The 11,381-nt window shown below is 37.0% G+C and overlaps 1 protein-coding gene across 2 annotated transcripts; it reads right to left on the bottom strand.

Moving 5' to 3' along the window:
• Positions 1 to 542: 542 nt before the first annotated feature.
• Tfam (transcription factor A, mitochondrial) lies at positions 543 to 10,782 on the bottom strand. 2 transcript variants are annotated; one of them, XM_020167401.2, is made up of 7 exons: positions 10,541 to 10,782; positions 9,846 to 9,964; positions 8,298 to 8,368; positions 7,795 to 7,944; positions 5,562 to 5,657; positions 2,223 to 2,279; positions 543 to 1,356 (listed from the first exon to the last, which is right to left on the bottom strand). In XM_020167401.2, exons 1-7 carry the CDS (start codon positions 10,639 to 10,641, stop codon positions 1,195 to 1,197), a joined length of 756 nt encoding a protein of 251 aa, XP_020022990.2. In that variant the 5' UTR covers positions 10,642 to 10,782; the 3' UTR covers positions 543 to 1,194. The 2 variants fall into 2 exon arrangements, with proteins under 2 accessions (XP_020022990.2, XP_073934990.1); XM_074078889.1 differs by lacking the exon at positions 7,795 to 7,944.
• Positions 10,783 to 11,381: the final 599 nt, after the last annotated feature.

Raw genomic sequence — 11,381 nt, 5'->3', positions numbered from 1 at the left:
ACACTATGCTATAAACCTTGGGTTGGCAAACTGTCCAGAAAGGGCTGGAGGGTACAGATTTTAGGCTTTCCAGGACAATCTCTGTAGCAGTCAACCAACTCTGTCACTGTAGCTCAAAAGCAGCCATACACAGTAAGTAGAAGAATGAGTATGGCTGTGTTCTGATAAAACTGTGGTTGTGATACTAAATCTCATGTTAATTTCCATTCACAGTCTTCTTTTTAAAAAAATCTTTAAAATGTAAATGTAATTCTTAATGTACAGACTATAAAAAGCAGGGAGTGAGCTAGACTGGACCCACATACCATAACTGGCAGTCTTTCATATGTGACTTTATATGTTATGCAAAATGCTTCAAATTTGACTTTGGAGACTTTCAGTTTTTAGATTTCTCATTTAAAAATTTATACCACACGTTTTCTTTGTGATTAAATACACTCAGATGAAAAAGAAAAATTCAGAGAAAAGCACAATCCCTTCCTTTAAAAAAAGCTGTTAAACAAATATTTCTTTTAAAATATACAGTTCAGAAACATGTAAAATGAAGTATTAGAATTTTTATTCTATGCAATATAAAACAATACGCATAGATTTAGTATGTAATTTCTTAGTTGTTACTTTACGAAAAAGACAATGAGAAAATGGTTTATAAATCTCTCCATCTCTTTTATAAAAAGTTGCTACTGAAACCCACAATCACCTGCCTGTACAACCCTCAGCTCTGAGTATAACATGAATTACATCTAGTAAATGGGATTTACATTGATAGGAGTTCTGGCTGCATTTTAGAACACATAATTGTATCATAGAACACTGTGGCTTCTACAGCATGTAGACAATTTTGAAAAGAAACTCCTGCCTCCGTAACATAAGGAAACAAGAGTATCTTTTACACAATCGGCATCCAGTATAAAAAAAGAAAAATCTCAGTCTGATTTACCTTTATCAAAGGTAAAACAATTTGCTGCTACATCTGCACGAAATATTTTGATCCTTAGTAGTTCTTTAAAATGTTGCATGAACTTTCACCTATTTGGGTTTCAAAATACAAAACATATTCGACTCACAGGAATCCATGGACTAAAGAAAAAGGATTTGGATATAAAATGTTTACCAACTTTATCGTTTCTAATTTTACTACTTCACGTATTGAAGCCTAATTGGTTTCTTGTGCCTAACCATCAAGAAGACAACTCAATCTTCTATTTTGAACATCATTTCAGTGCCATCTTTTGTTTGGTGCTTCCCTTTGCCACGTACAAGGTCACTTCGCCCAACTTCAATCATGTGTTCTTCCCAAGTTTTCATTTCAGTATTGTAACGAATTTTATCATCTTCAGCAAGCTGAACATACACCTGAGAAAAAGCATAATTATTAAAATAACTTGTTTAGAGAAGAGCAATTAATTTCTTGAATGCTTCTTTATGCAGTAGACCACTGGTATCCACAGATCTATAGATTCAAGGAGGCCACTGTGGAGGAAAAACCATGAATGCTCAAGATACACAGAGTTCAGTACCGTACTGTAAATGCTTAATTCATTTTTCCCAAAATGCCCTCCAACTTCCACTGAAGACATGCCGCCTTTCAAAAACTTTAAAATTTTCAATTGATCATTTCAATTAAGGACATTCACTTTTACCTTACTTTTTGGGAGACATATTTTCACAAAACTAAAGGCAGCAAATCACAAAATAATTTAAACACAACTTAATGACAATGGGACTAAGAGTTTCTCTCCATCAACTGAGCTACAAATACATATTTAAAATTTTTGTTTGTGAAATTTCTTTTGATTTAAAAAATATGTATGATTTTCTTTTGACCATGCTTTATTGATCAAAGCCATAAGTAAAAAATCTGCAAATAAGGCAGACTTACTGAACATGAGATATTTTGTCACTATTTTCCAATGTATGAAAGGGAATATTTTTGTGAGATAGATGTTAGATGAGAAAAAGGTTTTAAGAGAGACAGTTTTTATATGTATTAGTCAAGTTGTTAAAATTTCACAGGTTGGGGTATGAGAAAGTAGTAAAAGTAGGATAAATACAGTGGACACTCCAAGATTTAACTGATACTTTAATTCCCAATTTTATTTATAGTCAAAAACTACCAAGAGAGAAAAGCCAGATTGGTTTTTATACTATGAAAATAGTTTTAAAATACTATTACTAAAATATATTCTCACTGGGGCTGAGACTAAAAGCCTAATACTTACTTGCTTTTCAGAATCAGACAAATTTTTCCAGGATTGATTTACAGACTTCAGCTTTGCCTGTAAAACAATATATATTTAAGTAGTGCATATAAGGATTTCAGCAAAGAAAAAAAACCATTTTTAAATTGTTCATTCAAAAACTGAGATATCAATAATTAATAGGCAACCTGCATCAATTAATAACTTCTGTTTCTAAACAAAAACTATTAAACTGTTAAAATTTGCAAAAATGAATTGAATGAAGGTACCTACTTTTTTTATTCAGAAACATTAATATCCAGGTATACTCTACATTCTTTTGCAGACTAACTTCAAAGGTTGTTTTTACTTCTTCCCTGTCATTTTATATTTAATTCTAAAATTTGTGCCTAAGCGTTTAGGTATAGTCATAGGGATCAAACAACACAAGTCACTAATTCTACTTAGCTGAACTTAATTTTGTGACCTGAAAGCCACAACTTTGGCTTGATTCTTCAACTATAAAATTCAACTATATAACTATAATATAGAAAGATGTTGCTCCCTCCTGAAACTGCATTGAACAAATAATTGTTAAAACGTAAATACAAGGACAAAATAAACAAAAGAGGGCACTGCCAGCATGAAATTTTAGAAAGTGAAAAGCAGATGGAGAAGTGGTAACTGAATTAATTGACAGAGCTAATTGCTAAGGGCAATCTAAAAGCAATTTGATTTACAACACAGAATTCTAAATGGCAACAGGCACTGGCAACACCAGTCAGGTAGGTATAAAACAGAGGTAAAGGCAGGACTGGTTGAAATAGTGTTTAAGAGGAGGTTAAATCCCCACCATGGCAGGTTCTCAGACATTTTTCTTTTCAAGAGTAAAGCAGTCACTCTGTGAAAATCAGGTATAGTTGAGGATCAACAATATCATACAGAAAACAGAGACTAAGTGAAAATATATAAAATATTATAGGTGAGGGGGAAGCCAGAAGGCTAGAGGAAAATAGTACAAAAGTCAAGAAAATTAGAGGATCGGTTCAGAAATCCATCCAAAAATAGTATTTTATTTAGAATCAGAGCAAAGAGAAAGAAAGTTTTGAAAAGGGAGAAAAAAGAAGCTAGATCATACTCAAACGAGCAATAATCAAAATGGCTTATTTGCTTTTTTTTTTTTTTTTTTTGAGACCAAGCATTGTATGTCCCCCAAAGGCTGGGACTATAGGCATACACCACCATGTTGGACCATTGAATATAATACCATTTCTATGCTCAGTCTAACAAGCATGTGAAGACAAGCACAGTTTTTAGACCTGTAAAACTTAAAAAATTAATCTCCTGTGCACCCCTACTGGGGAAAATGCTAGACTAGAATCAGGGTAAACCAAAAAAGATAATAGAAGCAAAAGGCTATATAATAGGCATAGAAGGCAAGAGCCAGGCTGGAAAAAACCAGAAGCTTCAGATTGAAAGTAACAGACTATCTAATATATCTAAATATACTGAAAACTGGCAAGCAGTGAAGAGGTTGAGATTGAATTACAGACAAGTTTGTATGCCCTCCCCCACAATGCAAACAAAAGGTTTGCATTGGAAAATTTTACATGAAAGAAAAAATAACTGAGCATATGGCACAGCTCAGCTGTGAATAGGATTCACATAATCATAATACTATAAATATGCTCAATACTGACCTAACTAAAATTATGATAACCATATTGGAAGGCAGAGGAATGGCAACATGTGAAAAACGAGCTTTAAATGTTTATCTTAAACAGTGGGGTAAGGTTTAAAATATAAAACATAATGCTTATGATTGAAAAAAATCAAGAAGCAACAATACAAGGAAGTTAAGAGATGATGTGGAATAAATAAGAGAATGTTAAGAGATATGGAATGTTTCTGGAATAAGGAATATGACAGAACAATGAAAACTGCCTTTTCAAAACACCTGTAAGAATATTTTGATTCTTGTAACTATGAGAGTACAAAACTAGTATTTTTTAGTTAATAAAAACACAAACAAGATATATTTTAATTTCCAGGGATAAGGCCCAGCTTTCTAGGTGATTCACATGTATTGACAGAGTTGAGCTCTAACTTAGGATTCTCCAGCATGTAACCTTCCTATATCCGTAAGAAACTAAATCCAAGCTAAACCAGTGACAGCAAATTCTAACTTAAAAAAAAAAAAAAGATACACTTGCATTTTGGTAATATAGACCCACAGAATTAAATAAAGTCCCAAGAGGAGTAAGTAAATGAAAGGACATGTAGCCAGGGAAGACGCTGTTATATACAGACATTATTTAATAACATGGTGAACCAGATTCATGACATGAACTACAGACAAATAACCCCAAACAGGCAGTGTCAACAGTCTCATTTTGCATTGACAATGGGATTTCTTTCACCATGTTACATTATATATATTGTACACACATATTACATATGTATTATATTCCATTTCTTTCACCATGTTATATTATACAAGGAAAAATACAATTGCCCATTTGGATCTCCTAGGAAAAAACAAAATGAAAAGACTAAGCCCCAGAAATGACTGACAAGCTTTATTTCCCTTTTACACATTCACATCAGGACAACCACATGTATAATATTCCCATGGGCATAACCAAAATTTTATTAAAGGATATACTCAATTCCCAGAACAAAATATTACAGTTCTACTCTCATTCTTGCCAGTGATTGTAAAACAGTTAACATCACTATAAATGTGAAAAATTTATAGTTTTTGTTTTTGGTGGTACTGGGGTTTGAACTCAGGGTTTCTCGCACTTGCTGTGCAGGCACTCTACCACTTGAGCCTTGCTTCCCCCTGGTCCTTTTCTGCTTTTTAGTAATTTTTCAGGTAGGGTCTCGTGTTTTTACCCAGAGTCAGCCTCAAACCACAACCCTCATACCTATGCCGCTTGGTAGCTGAGATAACGGGCATGTGCCATCACATCCTGCTTGTTTGTTAAGAAGGGATCTCACTAACTTTTTGCCCTGGCTGGTCTCAACAGTGATCCTGCCTGTCTTTACCTCCTGAGTAGCTGGGATTAAAGAAGGGAGTCACCCTGCCAGGCTGAAATTTTTTTTTAATTTAAAAAGTTGGTAAGATATGTATGTATTGGCAGCTACATACTAAAATTAATTGTATATGATTCAAAAAAAAAAGTGTTCCACCACTGAGCTACATCTCTAGCCTCAAGGATTTTTCTTTAAGAAAGTCAAACAAGAAGGCCTTAACAAAAGAGTTTAATTTCTGTAATCCACTACTTTCCTTCACCATCTGCTATTGAGACTCCTAGAATATCCAAAGTCATTTTTAAGTTAAACAAAAATCTAAGAAAAAAATGCCGTTCTATTTACCTGTGATGAGTTATCTTTGGCTTCTTGGAAGCTTTCAGATACAAAAATGTTATAAGCTGACCGAGGTCTTTTTGGTTTTCCAAGGATTGTTAATTCCTGAGTAACAAAATAGAATGGTTAGATATAGTTTAATCTTTGTGATGATTAATTTTACCCACAGAAATTATTCACTACAATGCATTACAGGATTAATTAGTGAATGTGACAATTTTTATATAAAGTATGTGTTTATTATATATATTGGAGTACGAAATTTTTGATAGCATTAATTTATTTTTTTGATGGGACTGGGGTTTGAACTCACAGCTTCACACTTGCAAAGCAGGTGCTCTTCTGCCTACAGTTCTTTTTGCTTTGGTTACTTTGGAGATGGGGTCTTGCAAACTATTTGCCTGGGCTGGCCTCGAACCTGATCCTCCTGTTCTCAGGTTCCCAAGTAGCTAGGATTATAGGGATGAGCCCCTGGTACCCAGTTAATAGCACTAGTTGTAAAAGTTGTATTTCATGAGTTACTTTCCATATAACAAGTATTTCCTGTTATTTCATGTTTTCAATTGAATAACTGAGCATATACATACAAAAAAATTTTTCTAAAGATTTCAACAAATTCCAGCTTCATCCTTGCAAACAGTACCATCACATTGGTCAAATCACTACATGCCTCCATCACAACTCAGGAACACAGAGACTACCTTTCTAACAATGTCTCATCCATTCCTTCTCTGAAAGTCTCTTAACATTTAAAGTTCAACAGATGTGTTACATTCAAGTCTTTTTACTAGGCAGCAAGGGAAAAAGAAGTTATGAAAAAAGACAAGTATCCTTTCCTATTTCAGTTTAGTTCCCAAATTCAGAGAATGAGGGACACTGCATTATTCTATTTAGCTTATGAATTTGGATACTAATGTTTGAATTTATAAAATTCTGTGGTTCCTGACAATTTGTTTCTCATCAATAACAATTTAATTTTTATCCATATGTAAAAGTAAGGAGCCTCTGATTTATATGTAGTGATCACATTCTTTTTCCTGAACCTTTCAATTACTTAATATTGAAACTAGTGTAGACTCCAAAGACTTCAATTTTTTTAAATTAAATTTAACAATTTTGCCCTTTGTTTCTAGAATTGCTGCTAAAGATTTCTGTTGTTTACATGCTTTACTTATAACTTCCTGGTAACCCACAATTCTCCCTTAAGCCAGTTGGTACTGGGAGTCTTTAAGAGGAAGAACAATTACACTAAGGAGTAGACTAGAAAGGGAAAATCCTTATGTTTGCCCAATCCTTATTTCCAGTCCTCTCCACCCTTAACACAGACTGAATGCACTGAGGAGGAAGGGAAAGGGAAAGAGGGAGAATACGCTTTGGTAATTATTCTTCCAGTGACCATCTCTATGCAAATGCTTTTTCAGTCTAAGCATACTTTCTGGCTCCTTTTTACTAATTGAACTGGCAGCCTTAGATTATCATCACTGACTAGAAACTGGGTGAGTCCTCAGCCCCAGTGCTTAAAACACTACAGCTTAAAACATTAGGGTTAGGGAAAGATGCCTTGGCATCTCACATTCAAGGCTGGAATTTACTTTTTCAGAGAAATAGTTTTAACTCTGATGCCCGTATCTTTCATCACCTAATATTGGTTCTACAAAAAATAGTCTAACTTTCAAACAATGGCCTTGATGTTGACTAACATTTTAAGCTGGGAACTACAAATTTTAACCCATGCTGAATTTCTCAGTTACTTCTTCGAAAAAAAATGGAATTCTAACCTAAAGACATTTCTTACTTGATTAGATAAACTGGCACTTTTCTCTGATGTTTTAATGAATGAACTCAGTCTATTCAGCAACATTAGTATCAAACTCACCAGTACCTAGGAACAATTCAAACTGGAAATTGAATTGATAGGGTAAGTCTAAATAAGACTCAGAAGCAAAATTCTTTCTGTTCCTCGTTTGGCTGTTTCATTACTGATTCTATAACCTTCATACTGGTTCTCCTAACTAGATATATATGAAAGCAGCGACAAGGATTTCCAAGACAGCCTCAATGACAAGTGGTTGTAGTGGAAAACGATAACTATCATATTTTTGCCTAACTGGAGTACACATAATAACATTCTATCACCTCTTCTCTAAATATTATCATTGAAATAGAGAAAACTACCTATATTCTATAGTTATGTAATTTTCAATTCTTTTTCATAGGGAAAGAGTATTTCAATGATACTCACTCTCTTTTTTATTAATGATTTCCTTTTTAAACGTCTTTGCAGCATTTCTTTTTCCAAAGATAGTCTCTGACTTGGAGTAAGCTGCTCTTGAATTCTGTTTATCTCTTCTTTGTATGCCTGCCAGTCTGCCCTATAAGCATCTTCATACAACTATTAAAAAACAAAAAAACAGCAAGTCAATAAGCTGTTGCTGGAAGATTTAATATAACATCTGCCAGAGAAAGACAATGGCATGACTTCAGATAAAGAATGAACCACCAGGTGAAAATGTGCTGTGGGGTAGAATGTATTTTTAATATACTTGCTAACCAACGTGAGAGGAGCATTTAGCTTCCATTTTCAAACTTCTGCTAACCATTCACTTCTCCCCTCTTACATCCACATTCTCATCATCTACCTGGGCCAGAAAGTATAAAGTAACAAAAAAGTATAGGCCATCTGGTCCTTTACAAGACATGACAACTGTTCCTAACCGGTCAGCAATATTGAAAACTTATACTTACTTTTTTCTCTGAATCAGGAAGTTCCCTCCATAGCGCCGCAATTTTTCTAATTAGTTCTGAATTTTTTGCATCTATGAATTGAAATAAAATGAAAAAAGATGTCACAATTTTATGTCTCAGGGATAATTCCTACCAACCTGCAGGAAAGCACAATCCATTAGTTCTAAAAACAAGCTATATTACAGACATCTCTCTATCACACCTAAAGCACCAATTTAATTTTTCCTTATTCAACGATTTAAATATGGTCAATAATTTAAAACTTTATGCAACAATGTTAAAAAATGTAATTTAATAACTAAGAAGTACATCAAAACCATCAAAAATAGTCCTCAGAAATCAACTGAGTAATCAATTGCTTCAAGTTTTTTACTTTCATATTTCAATTGAAACTTTTTTTAATCTTGCAGGAATTAAGTTCATAAAATATGACTACACCACAAAATATACTCTTGGTTCATATAATACAACCTTGCATTTCAATTATAACTTTTTAATTTGATTTTAGAATAGTTTGAAAACAAGCTATTCTTTTTTTTTTTTTTTGCACTACTGGGGTTTCAATTCAGGGCTTGAAGCTTGCTAAGGCAATCACTCTACCACTTCAGCCAAGTCCTCAGCCCTTTTTGCTTAAGTTACTTTTCAGATAGGGTCTTGTGTCTTGCTTAGCTGCCCTGGACCCCTGATTCTCCTACTTACACCTGGGACATAGCTGAGATTACAAACATGCAATGCCTTGCCCAGCCTTATCCAAACTATTTAAAAATTAATCCATTATTAGAATATTTTAAAAGCAAACTATTCTAAGATTAATCCATTATTTGCCATTTCCGTCCTTGTCTTAACTAGAATGATGATCTAATAACCACCTGTTAGTCCCAAGTCTTACTTTTAAAAAGATGCAGGTAGTACTTAAGCATAGCTTTAAAAACTAATTCCTTATTTATAATATGATTGTTTTTATTACAGCTCATTTGATTTTTGCAAGTGCCCTGTGCAGTACTGCATATAAAGGAGCTTCAGAAATCATAAGCAAACTATATCTATTATTAATTTAGCTATTCCCTTCATACTATAACCCAAAATAAAAGTCTTAATTATCTTTCTATGGAACTCAGAAATGATTTTCGGTGAAAAGGCTCTTAAATTTAGCAGTAATTTGCTTTACAGTTTATAGAACACTTCCACATAAATTATTTCATTGACACTTTAGGAACAATGTCCTAATACAGAAGCAGCAGTAAAGCAAGAGGTAAGCCAAAGGCAACTAGGCCCTAAATTCAGCTTCCCCCGCCCCCAACACTACAGGCTTTTTATTTATTTTTTTTAAAAAAGTATTTAAGTATTTTAAAAATACTTTTCAGTAGTTCTCATTTATATTTAAAGCATTTGTATTTGGTATGAAATGTTATACAGACCATCAAACAACATTATTGTTCCAGCAGCCACTAGATGCTTTGGTACTGCAAATTTAAGTTTGCATGTAAGTGTTTAGTGGCCTTCTTATTACATCAGATAAGAAAGAGTACAAGCTCCTAAACTCCTTACCTGGGTTCTGAGCTTTAAATATGGGTAGCTGTTCTTTAGAAAATCGAAGGTATGAAGTCATAGGTTTCTTCGGATAGCTACTCAAGGTGGATGAAAACCACTTGGGAACATACAGAAAACTATATGTAAATAAAAACAAAATAATGTCAGATTCTTAATTGTCAGTATTCACGTGCACATGAACAGATTCCAAATAAGATGTCATGAAAATGCTATACGGCTGACACCTTCTTCCAAGAATGCTAACGCTCTGCCACTGATCCCCTATGACTTTTAAAACTCCCTGCCCAAGCCAGAAGGACAAGCCTGCAGGGCTCAAGTTCACAGCCCTTACATCCTACCAGAGGGGAGGAAAGCATCTCTTCTCCAGCTCCTGGGCCCCGCCTCCGCAACGCCTGGATGACGGCGGGAGACTGCGGCGACATCGCAGGGACGCCGCAGCGGTGCTGAAGCTGGACAGTGGGGGTGGGGAGCGGAGGGGACTAGGAAGCACGATGCGGGGTACCTAAAGAGCACGGCCTGGTATCAAAGCCACCGTCCCCTTGGCAAAGTCGCGATCTGAATCAGGTGGCCAGGGTGGCTCTGATCGTTTTGGGTGGGGTAGGGAGAGGAAAAAAGTGGAGGGCAGTGTCTACACTGCAGCCCCAGGACGCCCTGGGCCCAGCAGTCAGGTAGGCGCAGGTGGGCGGCCCTACCTGAACGGTGAGCGCAGTCGGCTTCCACAACCCGCGCACAGCTCGGCTCCAGACCTTCCCAGGGCCCTCAGCGCACCCCACATGCCCCGGAGCAGCGCCATCGACTAGGCAGTGGACGCGCCTCCTTCACACTTGCAGAGCAGCTCCGACTTTGACAACCTGAACCCGCGTGCAAATCTCTGGGATTTGTTATCATGCCCGCCACTCGCGAAGCACTATGGGAGGTCAGCTAACATCCGGTCTGGAGGGAGGGCGGGGCAGCGCAGAATTGACGCCGGCGCCGTGGTGCTTCCTTCTGGTGGGCGGAGCTGAGAGGAGTTGAAACGCTGCGGCGGGGGCGACCGCACCCCGCTCGACTGTGGAAGGCGCTGGCCTCCAGGGGGCGCTGATGAGTTGCCTCTGCCCAGGGCCGCCCCCCGCCACCGCAGTTGGTTCTTCTGGGCCCAGAGGGTGGTGGTGGGACCCCGGCGGCTTGGTGACGGCCCACGCGCCGTACGTACGTAACAACGGCCTTCCCGCCAGCGCACGGGAAGGGCTGTGCCGCCCGCGCCGCCCGGCTGGAGCTCCAAGGCCAGCAATGATGCCCAGAGGGCAGGGGAATCGCAAGCCTGCAAATGCATGCGGTCGGCTGTGTGCCGCTCCCAGCCTCGTGTTTAACAAGTTCTGGCGTCAGTGGCCTTGGGACACTGGATCCCGACTGTCTGCGATCTGCTGCTCAGTCTTCAGGTTTCGCCGCCAACAGACTTAATTGAGCTGAGACTTTTTGCCTCGCTAGTCCTCAAACTCGAGTTCTAATCCCAGCCGTAACCACTGACGTTTTGTCTTTACGTCTTGTCCTGGG

This window comes from Castor canadensis, chromosome 7 (genome assembly GCF_047511655.1).
Source record: "Castor canadensis chromosome 7, mCasCan1.hap1v2, whole genome shotgun sequence".
Lineage (NCBI taxonomy): Eukaryota > Metazoa > Chordata > Mammalia > Rodentia > Castoridae > Castor > Castor canadensis.
This window is presented reverse-complemented; position numbering and strand designations above follow the sequence as displayed.

Bases quoted from the DNA above. Each gene is read 5' to 3' on its own strand.
- Tfam (XM_020167401.2), bottom strand. From the start codon at position 10,641: ATGGCGCTGCTCCGGGGCATGTGGGGTGCGCTGAGGGCCCTGGGAAGG. The intron at 8,369-9,845 runs GTAAGGAGTTTA...TTCAATTCATAG, and splicing joins ATTTAAAGCTCAGAACCCAG to ATGCAAAAAATTCAGAACTA. The intron at 2,280-5,561 runs GTAAATAGAACG...ATTGTTTTACAG, and splicing joins CCAAAGATAACTCATCACAG to GCAAAGCTGAAGTCTGTAAA.